Source organism: Macaca mulatta, chromosome 20, assembly GCF_049350105.2.
Source record: "Macaca mulatta isolate MMU2019108-1 chromosome 20, T2T-MMU8v2.0, whole genome shotgun sequence".
NCBI lineage: Eukaryota > Metazoa > Chordata > Mammalia > Primates > Cercopithecidae > Macaca > Macaca mulatta.
Window position 1 is genome coordinate 1671068 of NC_133425.1, and position 25986 is coordinate 1697053.

Genomic DNA, 25986 nt, shown 5'->3' on the forward strand with positions numbered 1-25986 from the left:
CATAAGGAGCGCACAACCTGGACCCCTCGCATGCGGAGCCCACGGGAGGCTTTGCACTCCTGTGAGACCCTGATACCCTGCCCCTGCTGATCTGACAGGAGGGGAGCTCAGGCGGTAGTGCTCCCTCACCTCCTGCTGTGCCTCCCCGTTCCCAGCAGGCCATAGACCAGATCTGTCCCAGTCCGAGGTCCAGGGTTGGGGACCCCTGCTGTAAAGGCTTAGGGTAACCTGGTCTCATTTGGCAATTACAGGTGAAGGACTTAACTAAGTACTTGGATCCCAGTGGGCTCGGCGTGATCAGCTTTGAAGACTTCTACCAAGGGATCACAGCCATCAGAAACGGAGGTCAGTCGTCCCCGCCATGAGCTCCCACCTCCTCTCCCCTTCCTCAGCCATCCTCTCAGCCACCTGCATGTCACTGGGCTCCTCGTGCCGACTGTCATCGTTCCTTCTCCATGAAGCCCCCAACATCCCCCAGGTTTCCAGGTGGTCTCCTTCCTTTCTTGTTGCTTTCTCCTCACACACCCTGTCTTCCAGAATTGGCTGAGTCAACTACTTTTCCATAATGCTAGAAAGCAATTGCCCCTTTCCTCAAAGATTTCATGATGGAAATTTGAGAATTTTCAAAGTACTGAAAGAATGATTCCATGGCCACCCACGTGGGTGTTCACCACCGTGCTCTGCAGGCAGCACTTTGTTGCACTCTCTCCATGTCTCTGTCCATCTCGTCTGTCCCCCAGACCCTCTCGAATGGGATGTGTTTGCAGTCAGCATGCTTCCACGCACACCACCCTGAACACTGCAGCCCATACCACCATCGTTCCCTAGAGCTCAGTGTTTGTTTCCAGTCTTCCTTTGAGTAAAAATTTACCTGTAGTGAAATGTACAGCTCACGCCTGCTCCTCTGTGAGCTCCGACAGAGTCCCATGCCTGGCAGTGCGGAGCCTGTCACACGCATCACTGTCCCCGTGTGGGTCCCGCATACCCCTTGCCCTCAGGCAGTGCCTTCCCTCCTGCTGGCACCGTTGCTGATTTCTGTCACCGTGGATTAGTTTTGCCTATCTCTCTCTCTTTTTTTTTTTGAGACTGAGTTTCACTCTCATTGCCCAGGCTTGAGTGCAATGGCCCGATTTCAGCTCACTGCACCCTCCACCTCCCGGGTTCAAGCAGTTCTCCTGCCTGAGCCTCCCGAGTAGCTGGGATTATAGGCACCCGCCACCATGCTCGGCTAATTTTTGTATTTTTAGTAGAGACGGGGTTTCACCATGTTGGCGGGGCTGGTCTTGAACTCCTGACGTCAGGTGATCCACTCGCTTCAGCTTCCCAAAGCTGAGGTGCTGGGATTACAGGCGTGAACCACCATGCCTGGCCAGTTTCACCTGCCTTGAGGGTCGCGTGCTGTCACCTGGCTTCTTTCTCCAGCACGACCCCTTCCCCAGCACGACCCCTTCCCCAGCACGATCCCTTCCCCAGCACGACGCCTTCCCCAGCACGACCCCTTCCCCAGCACGACCCCTTCCCCAGCACGACCCCTTCCCCAGCACGACGCCTTCCCCAGCACGACCCCTTCCCCAGCACGACGCCTTCCCCAGCACGACCCCTTCCCCAGCACGATCCCTTCCCCAGCATGATCCCTTCCCCAGCACGATCCCTTCCCCAGCACGATGCCTCTGAGATTCATCTGTGTGGTTTGCATGTTTCAGACTCTGTGCTGTCCATTGTGGGGGCAGCGTCCATTGTGTGCTTGTTCCGTATTTCATTTCTTCATTCTCCTGGTGATGGGCATGTTTGTGTACAAGTCTTTGTGTAGACGCGTGTCGTCAAGTCATTGGGGCCTGTATCTAGGAGTGGGTCATGTGCTGGGATAAAGTCAGTTCTTCACAGTGGCCGTGCCGTTTCACACTCTCACCAGTCCCTATGCACTGTCCATCTTACGTCAAGTTCTGAAGCTCTGAACAGGCCTTCTCATTTCTCATGTTTGGCCAGGCGGTGTAGGGGTGACGGTGGCGGGCCCTTCCCTCCTTCCTGCACGTGCAGGGTAAGTCAGACCTTGGCTGGGTCCTGCAGAGTTGACAGGTGCAGTCAGGTTGATGGATGCCCTTGGGCCTCGACCTCAGGTCTTGTCTGTCTCCTCCACAAAATTATTGCCTGACAGTGTCTCTAAGGTACTGGGTTTTATCAGATGCCAAGTCCTTTGATGGCTCTGGGGAATGTGCTGTGTGTTGTTCCCTGTTTTTTTTTTTTTTTTTTTTCTTTTTGAGACGGAGTTTTGCTCTTGTTGCCCAGGCTGGAGTGCAGTGGCACGATTTCATATCACTGCAACCTCCGCCTTCCAGGTTCAAGCAATTCTCCTGCCTCAGCCTCCTGAGTAGCTGGTGGGATTACAGGTATGCACCACTGTGCCTGGCTAATTTTGTATTTTTAGTAGAGACGGGGTTTCAACATGTTGGTCAGGCTGGTCTCAAACTCCTGACCTCAGGTGATTCGCCCACCTTGGCCTCCCAAGTTGCTGGAATTACAGGGATGAGCTACCATGCCCAGTCTGTTCTCCATTTGTTACTCTGTATTCCACTGTCTGTTCTTTCACCCATGAATGTGTTGTGGGACCATCGTGGCCTCTGCGCTGGGCTTGGCCCCAGGGCCTTTGTGGTGAACCAGCACCAGAGCAAGGCCAGTGGGTGGCGGCAGGAGGACAAATGGGTGAGGTGCTGCCGCTGTCAGTGTAGCAGGCCGGGGGTGAGATGGGAACTAGGCAGGCAGCCCTCTCTGAGGAGGGGTTGAGGGGAGAAAGGACACCCTGACAACCAGGTAAAGACCACCTGGCCCAGGTGAGGAAGCAGTCCTTAGGTGGGGCGAGGATGGAGAGAGACTGCAGGCCCTGGAGGCTGAGAGGAGGGTGCAGGCAAGCTCTGGGTCAAGGGGCCTGCAGAGCAATGGGCAGAGCAGGTAGCCACAGATCCTCAGGAGGCAGCATTGGCAGGAGAAGGGGGAGGAAGAGGACAGTCAGGAGGCCTTAGAGTCTGCAGGCTGAGCACCAGCAGGTTGAGGCTGATGGGGCCGTGTCTCAGTCTAACTGATAGGCTGCAACCCTTAAGTAACGTCTTGAGGATAGATGTATACTTGATAAATTTATTTAACCTTTGTCCTTCTGCACAAAGCTTTCAGTAGCAGCTTTGTGAGAATTTTGGCTCTCGCATCCTGTGCCTTGAGGCTTGCTGCATGGTGTGCTGCAGGTCCTCCCTCCAGGCCTTCTGGAAAGTCTGGTTCTCCTCAGGTTACTCATGACATGGCAGTCCTGCCCATGACCCTCGGGATGAGTTTGTCCTCTAACTGATTCACTGGTTAGCTCAGGGGAGATTCTAGGTGTAAACTTTTTCATCTTAGTTTGAAAAATCCATTATGGGCCAGGCACAGTGGCTCATTCCTGTAATGCCAGCACTTTGGGAGGCTGAGGTGAGAGGATCAGTAGATCCCAGGAGGGTAAGACCAGCCTGGGCAACATAGCGAGACCTTGGCTGTGCAAAAAAAATAAAAAAAGGAGCTGAGATTGTGGCGCATGCTGTGGGCCCAGCTACCTGGGAGGTTGAGGTGGGAGCATCCCTTGACCCCAGGAGGTGGAGGCTGCAGTGAGCTGTGTTTGTGCCACTGCACTCCATGCACTCCAGCCTGGGTGACAGACCCTGTCTCAAAAAACAAAATAAAACAAAGCAAAACAAAAAACTTGCCATTAATTCCAAATCGAATTTTGTGTGTAATAGAGAATGCGATCTTCATGATACTGATGCTTTGGTATTTGTTGGGCTGGCTGGGTGGTTTTTATGCATGGGGTGGTATGCCCGAGAGGATGCTTCTTTTCTTTTTCTTTTTTTTTTTTTTTTTTTTTTGAGATGGAGTCTCGCTCTGTCGCCCAGGCTGGAGTGCAGTGACCGGATCTCAGCTCACTGCAAGCTCCGCCTCCCGGGTTCACGCCATTCTCCTGCCTCAGCCTCCGGAGTAGCTGGGACTACAGGCGCCTGCCACCTCGCCCGGCTAGTTTTTTGTATTTTTTAGTAGAGATGGGGTTTCACCGTGTTCGCCAGGATGGTCTCGATCTCCTGACCTCGTGATCCGCCCGTCTCGGCCTCCCAAAGTGCTGGGATTACAGGCTTGAGCCACCGCGCCCGGCCAGGATGCTTCTTTTCTAGCGATTGGTCCCCTGAGTTCATGGAGGTGCCAGCTGGAGGCTCACGTCTGCTTGGTCTCAGTCGCAGGGAGGAGAAAAGCCCCTCATGAAGCTGGTAGCTTTGTCATTTTTGTTTTGTATGGCTGTGTTTCATCTTCACTCTTAAGTCAAGGATTACTGGATGCAGGCTTCTAGGTTGATGGTGAGGGAGCCTGGGGACCCCCAGAACTTGCTGTTATCAGAGAGGCTTCAGTGTTTGGGGCTGAGATGGGGGTGCATGGAGGCCAAGCACAAGACCCCAGGTGGCAGTTACCACTTCCATGAAAAACAAGAAGTGGAATAAGAGAGCCTGTACTTCTTGGTCCAGTAACAAGCCATATTTTTTTTTTTTTTGAAACGGAGTCTTGCTCTGTCCCCCAGGCTGGAGTGCAGTGGCGCAGTCTCGGCTCACTGCAAGCTCTGCCTCCTGGGTTCACGCTGTTCTCCTGCCTCAGCCTCCCAAGTAGCTGGGACTACAGGCGCCCGCCACCACGGCCGGCTAATTTTTTTGTATTTTTAGTAGAGACGGGGTTTCACCATGTTAGCCAGGATGGTCTCGATCTCCTGACCTCATGATCCGCCCACCTCGGCCTCCCAAAGTGCTGGGATTACAGGCTTGAGCCACCGCGCCTGGCCAACAAGCCATATTTTACATAGTCGTAATAATTAAATTGAATATTGATGTAACCGAAGATGGTGATGTAACCATTTTGGAAGATTGGAGGATGGAAAATGGGGCAAGGTGCAGTGTGGCAGGGCATCTCATGGGGACTGTTTGGAAAATACAGAGGAAGTAGATGCGAGCTTAGAGGGGAGTGTCGGTGGCCTGTCAGTAGTCACAACCTGTCAGCACTGGCTCCTTTTTCTTTTGAGATGGAGTCTTGCTCTGTCATCCAGGCTAGAGTGCAGTGGCGTGATCTGGCTCACTGCAACTTCCGCCTCCAAGGTTCAAGCGATTCTCCTGCCTCAGCCTCCCAAGTAGCTGAGACCACAGGCTCGCGCCACTGCTCCCAGCTAATTTTTTTGTATTAGAGACGAGGTTTTGCCATGTTGACCAGGCTGGTCTCGAACTCCTGACCTCAGGTGATCCACCCACCTCGGCCTCCCAAAGTGCTGGGATTACAGATGTGAGCCACCGCGCCCTGCCTGCATTCATTTTCTAGTGACAGGCACGTGTATGAAATCACAGGGAACAGGACTGTAACTCTATGCATTTTGTATAAAACCAGAAATTATTTGTTGTGACTGCTGGTCTTGTTATAAATGTTACAACCCATTTCCTTGGTGCCACAAAGACTCAGAGTACTCAGGGCCCTCGCCAGTCACTGGGTGCTGCTCTTGGCTTGTCATAGGGTAAACTTGCTCTGCACAATGTGGCTGGCAGAGCGTGTTCCTGGGCCTGTAACTGAGGGCGGACTGCAGGCGATTTGGGACAGAGATGTGTCCCTCGGGGTCAGGGACACAGCCTGTCATGGAGAGTTAAGACGGCTTTTTGTAGGTTTGGGCAGGTGAGGTGCTCAGATCCCTCTGCAGAGTCAAGGCTGGGAACAGCAGTGGCCCTGGGTACCATGGTATGGGCAGGAGGGAGCCACCTGGGTCCATGATTCTGTCCTCAGGGTGAGGATTGGTTTGCTCCTGTGAACCATGGCTAACACGAAATGGGGCAAGCTCAGCTCTAGGGGTTCCTGGGAGGCCTTGGCTTGGAAGGTGCCCACTCTCAGCTCAGGAGTCAGGGTATCCTCCTGGCAGGCCCATGCCCTGGGGTGGGCTTTGCCCACTGAGCAGAATGAAGCCTCCAGCCTGGCTTGCTGCCCTTGGAGGAGCCTGATGCTCTGTCCGGGAAGCCTGGGGGCTGCCAGCTGTGGACTGTGGCTGCCTGTGGTTGCCAGCATCTTGGCTTAGTGACTGTAGGGGTGAGAGAGTGATGGCCCAAGGACAGCCCGTCTCCAGATGTTTCTTAGTGGTTGCCCAGCAACCTGACATGCCAAGGTGGGGCCTTCTCCCAGACACCGTTCCCTTCTCTCCTTGCCTTCACCTGGGTCAATCCCACAACAGCTGGGTCACCCCTCTCTCCTTCCCAGCAGCTGACAGGTGGGCCTGGGGTGCTCCTGTGGCTGTCTACTTGAGAGGGCGGTGAGCTAGACATCGTGAGCCAGCCAGGGCTCTCCTATCTCACTGCAGGAGAGCTTGAGCCAGGCTGGTGGAGGTGGCTGCAGCCGAGGGAGAGCACAGCTGGGACCTGTGAGGACCATGGACGGGGACAAATGGGGCAACGGTCCCATGAGTGCCGTCGAACCAGCCTGTTCCAGGCTCTGGGACGTAGCACGAAACAGAAGTGCAGAACCGCTGCCCTTGGGAGCTTTCCAGTGGGAGACAGACCACAAACAAGCGGGAAATAGGGAGGCAGAGGGGCGGGGAGGCCTCCCTGAGAACGTGCAGGATGGGAAGGCAGCATCCCACGAGGGCTGCACCTGGCATGTTTGGAGGCCACGGTGAGGCAGGGTCACAAGGAGGAGGTGAGAGGCAGGCCTCACAATTCTGTCTCCAGCCTCAGGCTCCTGAAGAGGCTGGTGGGACATCCCTGAGAGCTGGTGTGAGGGGTGGGACACCGAGCCGACTGCAGAGCTGACAGCAGAGTGGAGTGGGCGTCAGGGAGGAGGTTCTGGGGCCTCAGGGAGGAGGTGCTGGGGCTTCAGGAAGCAGGTGCTGGGGTGTCAGGGAGGAGGTGCAGGGCCCTCAGGGAGGAGGTGCTGGGGTGTCAGGGAGGAGGCCCTGGGCCATCAGGGAGGAGGTGCTGAGTTGTCAGGGAGGAGGTGTCGGGGGGTCAGGGAGGAGGTGCTGGGGTTTCAGGGAGGAGGTGCTGGGGGGTCAGGGAGGAGGTGCTGGGGTTTCAGGGAGGAGGTGCTGGGGGGTCAGGGAGGAGGTGCTGGGGCGTCAGGGAGGAGGTGCTGGGGTTTCAGGAAGGAGGTCCTGGGCCTTCTGGGAGGAGGTGCTGGGGTTTCAGGGAGGAGGTGCTGGGGGGTCAGGGAGGAGGTGCTGGGGGGTCAGGGAGGAGGTGCTGGGGCGTCAGGGAGGAGGTGCTGGGGTTTCAGGAAGGAGGTCCTGGGCCTTCTGGGAGGAGGTGCTGGGGTTTCAAGGAGGAGGTCCTGGGCCTTCTGGGAGGAGGTGCTGGGGCGTCAGGGAGGAGGTGCTGGGGCATCAGGGAGGAGGCGCTGGGGTTTCAAGGAGGAGGTGCTGGGGGGTCAGGGAGGAGGTGCTGGGGCGTCAGGGAGGAGGTCCTGGGCCGTCTGGGAGGGGGTCCTGGGCCTTCTGGGAGGGGGTGCTGGGCCATCTGGGAGGAGGTGCTGGGCCGTCTGGGAGGAGGTGCTGGGGCGTCAGGGAGGAGGTGCCACCATGGCATTGGACACATGGCCTCTGGGGCTGCGGGCTCTGCTTTGCTGTTGTGTAATTTGATGTCATGATTTATGTTCCATTAGGAAGGAGAGTGAGAGTAGAATAAAATGAAATCGAATGGAATTATTTCATAGCACTTAGAAGAAAAAAAAATGTGATCACCCAAACCGCACTTCAGCCGAGGTTCACTTCAGGTGTTGTTACCTCTGTTGTGGCTGCGGCAACCTGTGTTGTCCGTCAGCCCTGCTGCGTCAAGGAGTGGCCAGCAGGATGTGCTGGCCTAGTTTGCAGGGAAGCACAAGGAGGCTTTACCGTCACAGCCACAGGCCTTGTTTCAGGAATAGAATGAGATAGAGAGGGAATTGTTCCAAATAGGCCATTGCTGTGTCTCACACACCCCTCACGCTCTGGAAGAATAAGAGAAACGCACACGAAAAATTCCCAGCTAATTGAAAATTGTTTTCGTTGTTATAGAGAAAACTGATATGAGGATGGTATTTAGGTCCTACCAAGAATATTAAAATGCCATCTGTGTTCATATCTTCGCTCTGCCCTCTGGGGCAAGACCCTCAGATTGTTTGCCCACTGTCAGAACCTGAGCTCTCATGCACTGTGTCCAAAACGCTTTGCTGTGTTTTGAAAGTTTTTAATTCTGTGTTTCAGTGTTTGGAAGTGCAGGCAAGACTGTTAGCATTTTACTTTTTATTTTATTTTATTTTTTGAGACGGAGTCGCGCTCTGTCGCCCAGGCTGGAGTACAGTGGCGCAATCCCAACTGACTGCAAGCTCCGCCTCCTGAGTTCACGCCATTCTCCTGCCTCAGCCTCCCAAGTAGGTGGGACTACAGGCGCCCGCCACCACACCCGGCTAATTTTTTGTATTTTTTAGTAGAGACGGGGTTTCACCATGTTAGCTGGGATGGTCTCCATCTCCTGACCTTGTGATCCGCCCGCCTCGGCCTCCCAAAGTGCTGGGATTACAGGCATGAGCTACCGCGCCCGGCCAACTGTTAGCATTTTAAAATGTAATTTAATTTTTTAATTTTTAATTTATTATCATTATTATTATTATTATTATTTTGAGACAGTCTGTCTGTAGCCCAGGCTGGAGTGCAGTGGTGTGATCTTGGCTCACTGCAACCTCCACCTCCTGGATCCTGGTTCAAGCGATTCTCCTGCCTCAGCCTCCCAAGTAGCTGGGATTACAGGCACGTGCCACCATGCCCAGCTAATTTTTATATGTTTAGTAGAGACAGGGTTTCACCATGTTGGCCACTATGGTCTCGAACTCCTGACTTCGTGATCTGCCCACCACAGCCTCCCAAAGTACTGGGATTACAGGCGTGAGCCACTGCACCTGCCTATTTTTTATTATTTTTAATTTATTATTTATGTGTGTATTTATGAGCCAGGGTCTCACTTTGTCACCCAGGCTGAGTGCAGTGGCGCGATTTCAGCTCACTGCAGCCTCCACCTCCCAGGCTCAAGTGATTCTTGTGCCTCAGCCTCCCGAGTAGCTGGAACTACAGGCACCCACCACACCTGGTTAATTGTTTTAGTGGAGACGGGGTTTCACTATGTTGGCCAGGCTGGTCTGGAACTCCTGATCTCAAGTGATCTGCCCGCCTCAGCCTCCCAAAGGGCTAGGATTATAGGCATTAGCCACCGTGCCTTGCCTTATCTTTATTTTTTGTAGACACAGGATCTTTGCTATATTGCCCAGGCCAGTCTTGAACTCCTGGACTTAAGCAATCCTCTAGCGTCAGTCTTCCAAAGTGCTGGGATTACAGGTGTGAGTCACCATGCCTGGTCTCCACTTTTATTTTTTCTTTGCAACAGGGTCTTGCTCTGTCACCCAGGCTGGAATGCAGTGGTGCAGTCTTGGCCAGTTGCATCCTCTGCCTGCCTGGCTCAAGCCTCCAGAGTAGCTGAGACTACAGGTGTGTGCCACCATGCCCAGCTAATTTTTTTCTTGTCTTTTTTTTTTTTTGAGACAGAGTCTTGCTCTGTCACCCAGGCTGGAGTGCAGAGTGGTGCGATTTCGGCTCCCTGAAACATCCAACTCCCAGGTTCAAGTGATTCTCCTGCCTCAGTCTCCCAATTAGCTGAGATTATAGGTGTTCACCACCATGCCCAGCTAATTTTTACTATTTTTAGTAGAGATGGGGTTTCACCATGTTGGTCAGGCTGGTCTTGAACTCCTGACCTCAAATGATCCTCCCACCTCAGCCTGCCAAAGTTCTGGGATTACAAGTGTGAGCCACTGCACCCGACCTAATTTTTGTATTTTTTGTGGAGATGGGATTTCACCATGTTGCCCAGGCTGGTCTCAATTGCCTGGGCTGAAGCAATCCACCTGCCTCAGCCTCCCAAAGTGCTGGGATTACAGGTATAAGCCACCATGCCTGGCCCCAACCTTCACTTTTAAAATAAGTGATTGACATTAGAATAGATTGTGTTAAAGATATTGAGTAAGTACTGCTATGTTGTAAGTAGCTGGTATATATTTTTTTTTTTTTTTTTTTTTTTTTTTTTTTTTTTTGAGACGGAGTCTCGCTGTGTCTCCCAGGCTGGAGTGCAGTGGCGTGATCTCGGCTCACTGCAAGCTCCGCCTCCCGGGTTCACGCCATTCTCCCGCCTCAGCCTCCCAAGTAGCTGAGACTACAGGCGCCCGCCACCACGCCCGGCTAGTTTTTTGTATTTTTAGTAGAGACGGGGTTTCACCATGTTAGCCAGGATAGTCTCGATCTCCTGACCTCGTGATCCACCCGCCTCGGCCTCCCAAAGTGCTGGGATTACAGGCTTGAGCCACCGCGCCCGGCCGTAGCTGGTATATTTTAAGCAAGTAGTTGAATTAATAGTGAGACAGTGTGAGGACACCTAAGTGTCTTCTGTCACTCACAGGCCCTGGAAGGTGCTTTGACCTGTGAATATCACTGAGAGGCTGGAAGCCACTGCCTTTTCCTACAGGAGGAGAGGCAGGTGCTGCGGGATGGGTTGTGTTTGCAAAGTGATGACTGTAGCTAACGTAAGAATTATAGCTTCTCACGAGAGGATAGCTTTTCCTTTAAAGTTTTTCTCATAAAACACTGATTATAGAAGATAAGCAAAAAAAAAAAAAAAAGAAAGAAAAGAAAATGAAAATTACGCGTGAGCCCAGCACCCAGGAAAAGATGTTTTCATATTATTTCTTTTTTTTTTTTTTTTTGAGACGGAGTCTCACGCTGTTGCCCAGGCTGGAGTGCAGTGGTGCGATCTCGGCTCACTGCAAGCTCCGCCTCCCGGGTTCCCGCCATTCTCCTGCCTCAGCCTCCCGAGTAGCTGGGACTACAGGCGCCCACAACCGCGCCCGGCTAATTTTTTGTATTTTTAGTAGAGACGGGGTTTCACCGTGGTCTCGATCTCCTGACCTTGTGATCCGCCCGCCTCGGCCTCCCAAAGTGCTGGGATTACAGGCGTGAGCCACCGCGCCCGGCCTGTTTTCATATTATTTCATCATACCTACACCTTCTCATGTAAATGTTTTTAAAGGTTTAAATCTGGTTTTGGGAGGCGGAGGCAGGTGGATCATGAGGTCAGGAGATCAAGACCATCCTGGCTAACACAGTGAAACCCCGTCTCTACTAAAAATACAAAAAATTAGCCGGGCTTGGCGGCGGGTGCCTGTGGTCACAGCTACTGGGGAGGCCAAGGCAGGAGAATGGCGTGAACCCGGGAGGCGGAGCTTGCAGTGAGATTGTACCACTGCACTCCAGCCTGGGCGACAGAGCGAGACTCCGTCTCAAAAAAAAAAAAAAAAAATCTGAGTGGTACCTAACATTTATTAAAGGCCATGAGCAGTTTTACAGAGCTCAACATCTTGCTCTCTCTTTTTTTTTTTTTTTTTTTTTTGCAGCGCTGTCTGCTTCTTTTAAGAAATAAAAAGTTTTCCTCCTACCTCCGCACCTCCTCCTCAGAATTCTCTCCAGAAGCCTTGTTCCCATGGGGAATGCATCTCTGACCCGTCCACAAGGCTGTTTTCTCTCCCTGAATTTCTCACATTCACTCCCTTGCTTGTCTTGACCCCCGCAGGGTCCCCAACTCCCACACATCTGTCCCTGGGGGCCTCCTTCCCTGGGAGCCCTGAGGCCACCAGGGGTCCTGTCACTGGGTGGCTGTGGGTGACGTGCTGAGCACGAGGTCTTCTCCCTGCAGATCCCGATGGCCAGTGCTACGGTGGCGTCGCTTCTGCCCAAGACGAGGAGCCCCTGGCCTGCCCGGATGAGTTCGATGACTTCGTTACCTACGAGGCAAGTCTGGCATCCACCTCTTCCTTTATGCCCTGCGGCTTGTGCCTCCTGCTCCTGGGCTGTCTTCTGTAGAAGCTGGCGTGAGGCCTCCTGCCCTGTGTGCACCGTGGGGATGTGTGGCTGTGACAGGAGGCCCACAGTTGTCTGTTCCACACGTCCTCTCAGCCTGGGCAGGAGTCCTCCCCCAGGGCCTGTCAGCCAGCAGAGGTGGGGTGGGCAGTGACGTCATGACCACCCGCTGCCAGGCTCCAGGCACAGGTGGAGCAGAGGGCTTGGGAGGATTCCTTTTGTCAACTTGCAAATGATTTTCTGTGTTTGGGGATGCCTGACTAACGCCTGCCCCTGCTTGGCTGTCCTCCACCCTGCTCCCAGATGCAGCCAGGGTTGTCACAGTGACGTGGTGTCTCCTGTCACTGTGGGTCCCTTGTTCTCAACATAGCTGGGGAGAGGGTCTTCGAGCATAGTCGTGGTGGACAGAGTGTAACCGTGTCCACCGGTCTGGAGGGTGGGATTCCAGGAGAGCCATGTGGCTGCCGCAGAAAATGCATGAAGTTGAACCTGAGCCCTTGGGAACCGCGGGGAAGGTGGAGGTGGCAGCCACCAGTCCTGGTCAGCCTGCTGCCGAGCAAGGGCACCAGAAGGGCTGAGCTGCCGGCCAGTGGGGCCTGAGCTTCTCAGGTCAGTCCTCTGTGCCCTGACTTCTCGAAAGCTGAGGCTGGCACCGGGTAGTTTTTGAGTTGCTTCTGGATGCCACTGGACAGTGGGAGCCATGGGATTGTACTCCGTTCCCTGCTCCAAGAAGCTGCCCCAGGGATTAGTCACCCTCAGGTGGGCAGCTTCCCTTCTGCCCACATAGACCCCAGGAGTGGTCCTCCCTTAGAGCGGAGTCCTGGTTATCAGCTGGGCTGCAGCTTCCGGGGCCAGGGTGCCCACTGTGGGTCCCACGTTTGGCTGTGCCTTTCTGCATATGAGGCAGCGGTGAGGTGCTGGCTGAGAGGGCGTGTAGTTGGAGTTGGGCCCTCTCGCATGGCTGCGGTGTGTGGAACATGCTGGGAGACCCCAAGACTGCAGACGGCAGCTCCTGGGCCTTGAGAAGGACCCGGCTTCTTCACGAGGAGACACCCAAGGTCCTGCAGGGTAACCCAGAGGCCTTGGTCTGCAGCATCTGGGGAACTGTGTTCCTGGGCGTTCATGTGCCTGGGCACTCTTTCTCACTTGTGTCTGTCTTTTTATCCCCCTCTCATGTTTGTTAGGGCATTGTTGATTTTTTATGTCCTATGTATGGTGCAGTGGCTGAAGAGTGGCCTCTCAAAAGATACATCCACCCAGAAGCTGTGGGTGTGACTTTATTTGGAAAAAGGGTCTTTGTAGATGTAGTTCATTAAGGATCTCAAGATGACATCATGCTGGTTTGGGCCCTAAATCTAGTGACAGGTATCCCTGGAAGACGAGAGACACACAGGGAGAAGGCAATAGGAAGACGGGGCAGAGACCGAGCCAGGGAACTCCGGGGGCTCCCAGAAGCCAGCAGAGGCAAGGATGCGTCCTCTCCGAGAGCCTTAGGCAGGAGCCAGCCCTGCTCACACCTTGGCTTTGGACTTCCAGCCTCCAGAACTGAGAAAGGATAAACTGGTGTTTCTTCAAGCCCCGTGGTCTGTGTTAGTTTGTTGTGGCAGCCCTGGGCATGGATACCTTGAGTTACATTACTCGAGGCACTGAAGGCACCAATGCATTTTATCCTTAAAGGCCTGTGTGGTCTGAAGGGCGTGGCCGAGCCTCACGCTGGTCACTTCAGAAGGGTGGGAACCTGACGTGTCAGAGTGAATCTCATAGTTTTAGATCCTGATTTCTTTTTTAGAATGGAAGGGCAGGTCTAGCCCCATAGGGTCGGTGGTTTTTTCTAAAACAGCTCGTGCCCTCAGTCTCTTGCCTCAGCACCTGGGTGGCTTGCCGCCCACAGGAAGAAAGTGTTTTTACTTAAAAAAAATGAATATACTTCATGTTTTAGAGCAATTTTAGGTTTACAGAAAATGGAACATAGTGTAGAGCATTCCGGGACCAAATACTGATACATTATTATTTGTTTTGTTTTGTTTGAGACAATCTGCTCTATTACCCAGGCTGGAGTGTAGTGGTACGATCTTGATCTTGGCTCACTGCAACCTCAGCCTCCTGTGCTCAAGTGTTCCTTCTTTCTCAGCCTCTCCAGTGGCTGGGACCACACCCAGTAACCACCATGCCTGGCTAATTTTTTGTATTTTTTTTTTGTAGAGATGGGGTTTCACCATGTTGCCTAGACTGGTCTCAAACTCCTGAGTTCAAGTGATCCACCCACCTTGGCCTCCTAAAGTGCTGGGATTACAGGCGTGAGCCACTGCACCCGGCCTGATACATTATTATTAACTGAAGTCCATAGTTTAGGGTTCACTCTTGGGGGTGTATATTCCGTGTTTTGACAAATGTAGAATGACAGGTCCAGCATTATAGTGTCACAGAGTCGTTTCGGTGCCAGCTCATCCCCCATACCAGCCCCCACAACCACCGATCCTCAGTGTCTCCACAGCTCTGCCTTTTCCAGAACGTCACGGAGCTAGAACCATCTGGCATGCAGCCTTTTCAGATGGGCTTCTTCCCCTTAGTCAATGTGCAGTTACAGTTCCTCCATGTCTTGCTTTGCTTTTTAAGGGTGGGATATAATTTTCCACAAAGTGGAATTCGATACTGTGAAACTTATGGAAAGACTGCTCTTTTAAAAAACAGCTTGTACATCACATCATCTTTAAAAAAAAAGTCTAATAAAGATATGAGTGGGGAGTATGTGTGTTCCATCCAGATACCCTATTCAGGGACCCTTCACTTGATCAGGTGATCTTCAGGCAAATAAACCTTTAATTGATTGATATTCTGAATGGTTCCAGTCAGACCCATTTCTTTTTACTGGGAACTCGCACCGTGGTGGTCGGCAGAAGTGTGCAGTTAGTCATGGCCGAACTGGTGGGTCTGTGGCTCGCAGTGTCTTCCCAACGATCCTCTCGACAGGCAGCTTGTAACGGAAAGTTGCTGCCGTGGTGTCTGAGTAAGCGGGGGGAGTGGAAGGGGATGGACTGTGGTGCCGCTGAGTTCCTGGGCATGGTGATGTCTGAGGATCTGAGCAGGTGGAGCCCAGGGGGTGGTGCTGTTTGTCAGGGTTTCTGGAAGAGCGAAGGGAAAGTCAGGGAGTGTAAGGCACATCTCCCAGAATCGTCGGGCTGTGCTCTCTCCCATCCTCCCTCCTTCTCCCACTACCGGTGGTGTCTGGAGCAAAGAGCCGCCTTAGTGAAATGACGGGGAAATGTGTCTTTTGTACAAACCATTATCAGCTTAGGAAGCCAAAAACAAAAGCCACTCTGTTTTGAGCCCTGACTAACTAACTGTTTGTTAAACCAGCAAGGACACTTCCTGAACTTTGCCTCCCGCTGCCTGGGCAGCACCAGCAGGAGGGTTATTAGAGTGTGTCTGGGAGCAGGTTAAACTTTCTCCTAGGTGGTGGTGTGCCTCCTGGTGAGCACACAGGCTTTGCAGAAACCCCAGCATGACAAGCAAGTAGGAAGGTGACGTTGTTTGAGAAAAGCCAGTGACCCGGTTGGGACGGAGACACGATGGGGAGCCCAGAGCCCATCTCCAACAGCATGCGCTTCCTGGAAGCTGTGTACAGAGCCAGGCGCAGCCTGTGAGGCCACCCAGGCCAGCATCTGAGGGTAAGAGGAGGCAGTAGTGTGCACTGTGCCCAGTGTTCCTATTTCTGTGGTGGAGAAAGGCTCAGGGAAGAAGGAACTGTGACGGGGACAGTGTTGGCCCCACTCGAGTTATTGATGGCTCTGAAAGTTATTGATTTTCTCTACCCGCTGGTGATTTGGGTGGAGGACTTGTTAACTAGTGAATGTAACGTTTAGACATAGCGACGTTTTCTAACATGCACTTTGATTTTCAACTGAGTTCCTCTGAACATTGGTAATTTGTAAAAATATTAAAAAGTTGGTAGCATAGACTCGATGGCTTCTGGGCAAGGCCAGGTCCTGGCTGGCTGGCAGATAAAATAAACTGCCGGGGCCGGTGTGAGCTGTTACTGCGTTTTATCCAGGAGGCTGGGAGTGAGCAGGCACCGTGCTCTGAGGTACGTTTTTGTCTCTGGAAAGGCAGGTGATGGCTGCCCTGGAAAACTCCATACAGGGAGGCCTTGAACCACAGAAACCAACCCGCAGGCCTCAATTTGGGAGTGAGCAGGTACGGGCGGCTCCTGTGAGCTGAGCTCTCCGGAACCCCCAGGGCATCCAGCCAGCCAGGGGCTCTGAGTGTCAATGGTGATGGCATGGAAGTGGACATCCGCAACCCCAGAGCAAATAAAGGGGTGGGTGTAGTGACCAAAGTCGCTGAGGAGTGGAACTGTTCATCTCTGTGGGATCTACAGTGCATGGAGCCACTCTGCAATGGCAGGGAGGCCCGGCTTACTTTATTTTTTGTTTTTTATTTTTTATTTATTTATTTTTTTGGAGACGGAGTCTCGCTCTGTCGCCCAGGCTGGAGTGCAGTGGCGTGATCTCGGCTCACTGCAAGCTCCGCCTCCTGGGTTCACTCCATTCTCCTGCCTCAGCCTCCCGAGTAGCTGGGACTACAGGCGCCGCCACCTCTCCCGGCTAGTTTTTTGTATTTTTTAGTAGAGACGGGGTTTCACTGTCTCGATCGAGCCAGGATGGTCTCGATCTCCTGACCTCGTGATCCGCCCGTCTCGGCCTCCCAAAGTGCTGGGATTACAGGCTTGAGCCACTGCGCCCGGCCCTTGTTTTTTATTTTTATTTTTTATTTTTTATTTTTATTTTTATTTTTTTTTGAGACAGAGTCTCGCTCTGTCGCCCAGGCTGGAGTGCAGTGGCGCAATCTCGGCTCACTGCAAGCTCCGCCTCCCGGGTTCACGCCATTCTCCTGCCTCAGCCTCCTGAGTAGCTGGGACTACAGGCGCCTGCCACCGCGCCCGGCTAATTTTTTGTATTTTTAGTAGAAACGGGGTTTCACCGTGGTCTCGATCTCCTGATCTTGTGATCCGCCCGCCTCGGCCTCCCAAAGTGCTGGGATTACAGGTGTGAGCCACCGCGCCCGGCCCGTTTTTTATTTTTTAAATTCTTTTTTGAGATGGAGTCTCACTCTGTCACCCAGGCTGGAATGCAGTGGTACGATCTTGGCTCACTGCAACCTCCACCTCTCAGGTTTAGGTGATTCCCGTGCCTCAGCCTCCTGAGTAGCTGGGATTACAGGCGCCTGCCACCACACCCAGCTAATTTTTGTATTTTTAGTAGAAACGGGGTTTCACCATGTTGACCAGACTGGTCTTGAACTCCTGGCCTCAAGTGATTCACCCACCTTGGCCTCCCAAAGTGTTGAGATTACAGACGTGAGCCACTGTGTCCGGCCCTCAGGCTTACTTTAGAAATGAGGAGGTGAAGGTGGGCCCAGAACGGAGTGTGTGAGTCCTAGGCTTGGCAGGGAGTCCGAGTTTGTGCAGCGTCTGCCTCGTTATTCCTGTGTCTGTGGAGAATTATTTCCGTTCCAAACCATCCTTTCTAAGCTCTAAGGAAGTACAGGTGCCTCTAAGGAGGCACTGGCTTTTCCTGCAGGGGCATCTTCCTCAGCTACAGGTCTGATAGGAACTCGGTGAAATAAGTAGGCCCCACTGCCCGACCTCCCTCCCTTCCTAGGAGGACAGACGCTCTGCTCAGGGCTCCATGAGCTGTTTGAGAGAAAGTGTGGGTTTGTTCTTAGAAACGTCAAGCTTCCTGTTGGGGACTCAGGGTCCACTCTGTCTAGGGAAGGGCATCGGGCATCCGTCAGAAGTACCAGTCCGTTGGCTTTTTAAAAGCTGGTCCAAGGTCAGGTGCGGTGGCTCATGCCTGTAATCCCAGCACTTTGGGAGGCTGAGGCAAGAGAATTGCTTGAACCCGGGAGGCGGAGTTTGCAGTGAGCTGAGATTGCACCACTGCATTCCAGCCTGGGTGACAGAGCAAGACTCTGTCTCAAAAAAAAAAAAAAAAAAAAAGAAATAAATTTTAAGCTGGGCATGGTGGCTCATGCCTGTAATCCCAGCACTTTGGGAGGCCAAGGTGGGCAGATCACGAAGTCAGGAGTTCGAGACCAGGTTGACCAACATGGTGAAACCCTGTCTCTACTAAAAATACAAAAATTAGCTGGATGTGGTGACTCCTGCCTGTAATCCCAGCTACTCAGGAGGCTGAGACAGAATCGCTTGAACCTGGGAGGTGGAGGTTGCAGTGAGCCGAAATTGCGCCACTGCACTGCACTCCAGCCTGGGTGACAGAGCAAGACTCCGTCTCAAAAAAAAAAAAAAAAAATTAGGCGTTGTGGCAGGCGCCTGTAATCCCTGCTACTTGGGAGGCTGAGGCAGGAGAATCAATTGGACCTGGGAGGCAGAGGTTGCAGTGAGCCGGGATCATGCCACTGTACTCCAGCCTCGGCGACAAGAGCGAGACTCTATCAAAAAAAAAAGAAAAAAGAAATTTTAGGCTACATACTGAACTACTGAACGTGATGTTGTAATAACCACACTTTTCAGAGTCGACGGCAGGTCTTCCTGGTGCCTCTGGGGTGAGTCTTTGTCGCTGACAACTCTGGGGCAGTGTGGCCCCTGTGAGTGTGCAGTCCTGTTGGGGTAGCTGGCAGCTGCCCTCAAACCATCTCGGACCTGTGCGCTGGGCTTCGCATCCCGCCTGGTCATGCCTTCCCCACAGACCCAGCCTCTGACAGACATCCTGGGCCTGCCTGCTTTTCTGGCCACTCCCGCCTTTTCCTGCCTGGTGTCCTGCAGGCCCAGCACAGGCCAGCCCTGTCCTGAGTGGACCCTGGGCCCTGCCTTCCTGCAGGAGCCGGAGCTGCCTGGGGACGGTGAGTAACATGAGAGCTGGAGTCTCTTACAGTGCTCTCCTGGTTCTGGATTTTACAGGGGATGCTTTTGAGGAATGACTTAGTTTTTATGAATTACTTCCTTAGATCCTAGGGGAGATTGGATTTTCCCCTGGAAGTGTAAGTCCCATAATTGGACACCCAGAGTAAGTACACTCCACAGCACTCCCTGTTCCCTCATGGCTCTAGAAGCAGCTGGCAGGGATTTTCCACCCACCAGTGACACTTGCACCCTGTTTCTGTGCTTTGAAAAGCACCTTCCTGGGTTGTCTTTCTTGGTGCCACGAGGTGGCCACCTTGTGAGACGAGAATTTATAACCCCGTTTGCGGCAGGGCTCCAAGTGGTTGAGTCATGCGTCTGAGGTCACATGGCTTTTAATAAAGGGGCCAAAGATGGAACTGGGGCCTCCTGCAAGCACGCCAGGCTCCTGGCAGCTCGGCCTAGCCCTTCATGTCTCTTCAGTGAGGCTCAGGTGGGTGCAGCCTGGGGTGGGACCCTCTGGTAGCCCTTGCAGGTCTTAGCACACTTTGTCTACTTTTTTTTTTTTTTTGAGACGGAGTCTCGCTCTGTTGCCAGGCTGGAGTGCAGTGGCATGATCTTGGCTCACTGAAACCTCTGCCTCCTGGGTTCAAACAATTCTCCTGTCTCAGCCTCCTGAGTAGCTGGGACTACAGGCGCACGCCACCACACCTGGCTAATTTTTGTATTTTCGGCAGAGACAGGGTTTTACCATATTGGCCAGGCTGGTCTCGAACTCCTGACCTTGTGATCCACCTGCTTTGGCCTCCCAAAGTGTTGGGATTATAGGCATTAACCACCGCACCCAGCCACTTTGTCTGCTTCTTACGATACTAGAACCAGAGTGCAAAGGGCATCTTTTTCTGCTGGGACTGCAGCTTTTCTGAGATCTTGTTTATTTGCAAATTGTTAACCTCAGAGTCTTCTGAGCATGAAATGTTGGCCACTTTTCCTAACCAGCAATTTCATTTTCATTAAGGTTGAAATTATAAATTGAAAATGTTGGCTGGGCACGGTGGGTCACGCCTGTAATCCCAGCACTTTGGGAGGCTGAGGTGGGCAGATCTCTCGAGGCCAGGAGTTCAAGACCAGCCTGGGCAACATAGCAAAACCTCATCTCTACAAAAAATACAAAAATTAGCTGGGCACAGTGGTGCATGCCTGTAATCCCAGCTACTTGGGTGGCTGAGACACAAGAATCACTTGAACCTGGGAGGCAAAGGTTGCAGTGAGCTGAGATGGTGCCACTGCATTCCAGCCTGGGTGACAAAGTGAGATCCTATCTCAAAAAACAAAAACAATTAGAAAAAGAAAAAAATAAAATGTTCTGTTTAATAGTTCTTTAGTTTTATGTTCATTTGTACAATTCATAAATATTTACTATCTACCTATGCCTGGTCCTATGTTAGGTGCTAGACACTTAAGAGTAAAAACAAGTTGGGTGTGGTGGCTTATGCCTGTAATCCCAGCACTTTGGGAGGCTAAGGCAGGCAGATAGATCACTTGAGCTCAGGAGTTTGGGACTAGCTTGAGCAATGTGGCAAAACTCCATCTCTACAAAAAATACAAAAATTAGCCGGGTGTGGTGGCTCGCACCTATAGTCCCAGCTACTCAGGAGGCTGAGGCAGGAGGATTGCTTGAGCCCAGGAGTTTGAAGCTGCCGTGAGCCGAGATTGCACTACTGCACTCCAGCCTGGGTGTCAGAGTGAGACTCTATCCCAGAAAACCAAAAACCAAGAAACAGCAGTAAAAACAATTGGTTGCGATGGCTCATGCCTGTCATCTGAGCAGCGTGGAGGATCACTTGAGGTGAGGAGTGGGAGACCAGCCTGGGCAACAGAGTGAGACCCTGATTCAAAATTAAACAAATAAACAAAGAACTGAGCCAGGTGTGGTGGCACCAGTAATTCCCAGCTACCGCTAGATCCTGTCTATTTTATTAAAGTAAAAAGAAAAAAAATGACTCTGCCAGCCTCAGTAGCTCACACCTGTAGTCCTAGCACTTCGAGAGGCCAAGGCTGGTGGATCACTTGAGCACAGTTCAAGACCAGCCTGGAAAATATGGCAAAATGCCATCTCCACAGAATTTCAAAAAATTAGGCATGGTGGCTTCTGCCTGTGGTCCCAGCCACTCAGGAGGCTGAGGTGGGAGGATAGATTGAGCCCAGGAGATGAAGGCTGCAGTAAGCTGAGGTTACACTGTTGCACTCCAGCCTGGGCGGCACAGAGAGACACTAGCTCAAACAACAATCAAAATTACTCAGAGTGCCTTGTTTTCTGCTTTCAGACATGTACCTATTTTTCATTTAAAAAAATGTTGAATTTAGCCGGGCACGGTGGCTCACGCCTGTAATCCCAGCACTTTGGGAGGCCGACGCAGGTGGATCACCTGAGGTCAGGAGTTCCAGACCAGCCTGGCCAACATGGTGAAACCCTATCTCTACTAAAAACCCAAAAATTAGCCAGGCGTGGTGGTGCACACCTGTAATCCCAGCTACTCAGGAGCCTGAGGCAGGAGAATGTTTTCAACCTGGGAGGTGTAGGTTGCAGTGAGTGGAGATTGTGCCACTGCACTCCCGCCTGGGCAATAAGAGTGAAACTCTGTCTAAAAAAAAAAAAAAAAAAAAAAAAAAAAAAAAAAGATGATTTGTGTTTTACTCATTTTATTTTCATTTTTGAAATAGAGGCTCACTCTGTCGCCCAGGCTGGAGCTTAATGGCGCAATCTCGACTCACTGCAACCTCTGCCTCCCAGGTTCAAGCCGTTCTGCTTCAGCCTCCTGAGTAGCTGGGATTACAGGCACGTGCCACCACACTTGGCTAATTACATTTTATTTATTTATTTATTTATTTATTTATTTTTGAGACAGAGTCTCGCTCTGTCGCCCAGGCTGGAGTACAGTGACACAATCTCGGTTCACTGCAACCTCCACCTCCTGGGTTCAACCGATTCTCCTGCCTCAGCCTCATGAGTAGCTGGGACTGCAGGCACTTGCCACCACGCCTGGCTAGTTTTTGTATTTTTAGTAGAGATGGGGTTTCATCGTTTTGGCCAGACTGGTCTTGAACTCCTGACCTTGTGATCCGTCTGCCTCAGCCTACCAAAGTGCTGGGATTACAGGCGTGAGCCACCATGCCCGCCTATATTTATTTATTTTAATGTAATTATTTTTTTTTTTGGAGACAGAGTTTTGCTCTTGTTGCCCAGGCTCGAGTGCAGTGGCGTGATCTCAGCTCACCACAACATCTGCCTCCCTGGTTCAAGCAATTCTCGTTCAAGCAAATACTCAGCCTCCTGAATAGCTGGGATTACAGGCATTCACCACCATGCCCGGCTAATTTTGTATTTTTAGTAGAGACGGGGTTTCTCCATGTTGGTCAGGCTGGTCTTGAACTCCTGACCTCAGTTGATCCTTCTGCCTCGGCCTCCCAAAGTGCTGGGATTACAAGTGTGAGCCACTGCGGCCAGCCATTATGTTTATTTTTAATTAATTAATTTTTTTGAGATGGGTCTCTATCACTCAGGTTGGAGTACAGTGGTGTGATCACAGCTCACTGCAGCCTCGACCTTTTGGGCTGAAATGGTCCTCCTGGCTGGGCATGGTGGCTCACTCCTGTAATCCTAGCACTTTGGAAGGCTCAGGTGGATGGATCACCTGAGGTCAGGAATTTGAGACCATCCTGGCCAACATGGTGAAACCCCATCTCTACTAAAAGTACAAAACTTAGGCATGATGGTGCATGCTTGTCTTCCCAGCTACTCGGAAGGCTGAGGCAGGAGAATCACTTGAACACAGGACTCGTATGTTGCAGTGAGCTGAGATCATGCCACTACGCTCCAGTCTGGGTGATAGAGTGAGACCCGGTCTCCAAAAAAAAAAAAAACAACCCCAAAAAACAAAAAGCAAGCTCCTCCATCAGCCTCTGCAGTAGCTGGGACTTACAGGCAGGTGCCACCACACCTGGCTAATTTTTGTATTTTTGGTAGAGACAGGTTTCACTTTGTTGGCCAGGCTGGTCTTGAGCTCCTGGGTTCAAGGGATCCACCCACCGGAGCCTCCCAAAGTCCTGGGATTACAGGCGTGAGTCACTGCGCCCGGCCTGAATTGTGTTTTATAAGTAATGTCCCTGCTTAGAGACGGTTGGGACTTCAGCGTCAGACCCCTCCCTCCACACTGCCCTCTCCAGGGCCTTGCAGCAGTGAGGTGTGGGGCGTTGGCAGTTCCCTTCCCAGCTGGTGCCTGCTGACTGCTGGCGCACTCTCTCCTAGGCCAACGAGGTGACGGACAGCGCGTACATGGGCTCCGAGAGCACCTACAGTGAGTGTGAGACCTTCACGGACGAGGACACCAGCACCCTGGTGCACCCTGAGCTGCAACCTGAAGGGGACGCAGACAGTGCCGGCGGCTCGGCAGTGCCCTCCGAGTGCCTGGACGCCATGGAGGAGCCCGACCATGGTGCCCTGCTGCTGCTCCCGGGCAGGTCTGTACCCCGCCACCAGCCTCCTGGAGAGGCCTTTGGGATGTGGCACCTGTGGAGGTGTCTAATGGGCAGACTGGGATCTTGGAGGAGTGCGTGCTGGCTAGTATCCATTACATGGGGGTGGGGCTTGGCCCTGCAGTAGCTCCTGACCTTCCTGGAATGAGCCCACATCACCTTGCCCACCTTGCCCGAGCGGTCTCCCTGTTCCAGCTGACTTTCCTGTGGTTTCCAGTGTTGCTCAACATCTTTAGCTGTAGAGAGAGAACTTATAGGAGAAGTGGATGTCTCAGCAGGGTTTTGGAACCCATTCACCTTTGCAGCACCCCTGTGGAGGCCATGTTCTCTCCCCACCTGTCCCCCACCCTCAGGATTTCTGTAGCCCCCTGTATTTCGAGGTAGTTGGGGCTGGAGTAGAGGGAAGGGCAGAGTCTGGGAGAAGGTCAGATCAGGGAGGTGTCCGGTGGCTCACGTGGACCTGAATCAGTGCTTTCAGTGTTGCCCCTGCTACTGGAAAGCCCACTCAGCATGCTTAAGTGTAATTGTGAAGCAAAAATTAAATTCTCAGCCCCCCAACCAACTGATGGACCCCTCTCTCAGCCTCAGACATTGCTCAGCCAACCTGAAAATCTAGTTCAGGCCATCGTTAGGGAGGTCAGGCAGGCCTCATTAGGCCCCTCCCGTTGGAATTCAGGCCCAGCTGACCAGCATTCACATTAAACAGAGACTGACAAAGGTGGACTTTTTATAGCAGCCACAGCACACCACATTCCAGTCTGACTCTAGTGCAGCATCACAAGACAGGTGGCGGGCCCTGAAAGAAATCCAAGTATTTTACCCCAAAATATCTATTTATTTGACATATTTCAGAATGGTCCTATAGGACTGTCTCTTGTGGGGAAAGTCTGCACCCTGTAGAGAATCTCCTCCCTTCCCAGGTCTTTTCCCTGATGCAGGAGGGAATGAACTTGGAGTCTGGCACCTTCTCAGGTCTGCTGCCTGCTGTCTGGAGGCCTCATCTGCTTGATAAAGCCTTGGTCTCCATAGCCCCTTATCTTAAGCGGAGGCATTCCTTGCTATTGATTCCAAGTCTTTAGAGAATAACTCTTTCAAACAGTTGACAATCAGAATATCTTGGCATCTGCTTATGACCTGGAAGCCCTCCTGTCCCCCACTTAGAGTTGTCCCGTGTTTCCTGACTGAACCAGCATCTTGCATGTAGGGTTGATGTCTTATGTCTCCCCAAGATGTATAAACCAGGCTGTAGCGTGATCCTCTTGGACATGTGCTCTCAGGGCTTCCTAGGGCAGCATCACGGGCTGTTAGTCACTCTTATTTGGCTCAGAATAAACCTCTTCAAATATTTTACAGAGTTTAAGTCTTTTTGCCAACATAATACACCCACAAGTGCATGCCCATGTTGTAAGTGCAGAGCCAGCAGGTTTTTCAAACTGACCATTCCCACGGCCCTTTTCTCAGGTCCTCCCAGGCCCCTGACAGCAGCCAGCTCTCCACCGGCCCCGCATCTTCCTTAAGTTCCCCACACGGCGAGGTCCTTCCTGTGCCTGGCTTCTTCCACTTGCTGTTGTGCTTGTGGATTTAGCCCTTTTTTTTTTTTTTTTTTTTGAGACGAAGTCTTGCTCTGTTGCCCAGGCTGGAGTGCAGTGGTGCGATCTCAGCTCACTGCAGCCTCTGCCTTCTGAGTTCCAGCGATTCTCCTGACTCAGCCTCCTGGGTAGCTGGGATTACAGGTGCACCCTACCAGGCCCGGCTAATTTTTGTATTTTTTAGTAGAGACGGGGTTTCACCATGTTGGTCAGGCTGGTCTCAAACTCCTGACCTGGTGATCCGCCCGCCTCGGCCTCCCAAAGTGTTGGGATTACAGGTGTGAGCCACTGCATCTGGCCGTATTCAGCCCTATTTTTGTGCTTCACTGTAAATTGTTTACTTTTATTATTCTATTGCAAGAACATGCTGTGACTTTAAAATTTATTCTCCTGTTGACGGCAGTGGGTAGTTTACCATTTTTGGTTTTGAGGGTGAAGCTGCTATAGGAGTTCCTTGTCTTTGGGAGCATGGTACGGCCCTGAGCAGGATGGTCATCGGGAGCACGTCCCTTCAGCCTTGGAAGTTCCTGCAGGGGCTGCAGGGTCACCTGCTTCCAGCATCTGTGGGCCCCGGGCTGCCTGACCTCAGCAGCACACGGCCGTGTCTGCTCTCCTGCTCGCCTTGTGCGAGGCGTGCAGACACGGCTTCACTTGCGCTTCCCGGGTGACTAATAAGGTGTGCACCTTTCATTAGGGTTGGGAGCTCTTCTGCCTGCTTGCTGATCACAGGAGGGGTCTGCAGACTTTTTCTCTAAAAGAGTTGCAGGCCACATGGCCCCCGTGGCAACTGCTCACCTCTGCTGTTGTGCTGCGGAAGCAGCCAAAGGCACGTGGGTCAGCGAGCACGGCTGTGTTCCCGTGAAACAATTTTCAGAAATGGGCCATGGCAGGATTGGCAGAGTTGGCCTGCCCCGGTCTGTTGGGTCCTCAGTCTTTTTCTCACTGATTATAGGAGTCCTTTAGATATGAGTCCCATATGGGGTGTGTGTATCACAGATCCTTTGTCCTCTCTCTGGGTCTCCTTTTCACCTTTTGAGGCACAGATTTTTGTT

At 52.4% G+C, this 25986-nt stretch overlaps 1 protein-coding gene across 3 annotated transcripts in view; it reads left to right on the top strand.

Annotated features, from left to right (window-relative positions):
• The window catches only part of RAB11FIP3 (RAB11 family interacting protein 3), a 98792-nt gene that overhangs the window by 37246 nt on the left and 35560 nt on the right, over window positions 1-25986 (top strand). For 2 of the 3 annotated variants that reach the window (XM_015125204.3, XM_028840763.2), the window contains exons 2-4: window positions 252-345; window positions 11787-11881; window positions 23119-23330. In XM_015125204.3, coding sequence (XP_014980690.3) covers window positions 252-345; window positions 11787-11881; window positions 23119-23330 — 401 coding nt within the window. Of the gene's footprint in view, window positions 1-251; window positions 346-11786; window positions 11882-15310; window positions 15619-23118; window positions 23331-25986 lie in introns of those variants that run through there. The other variant, XM_077984848.1, reaches the window with a different exon arrangement.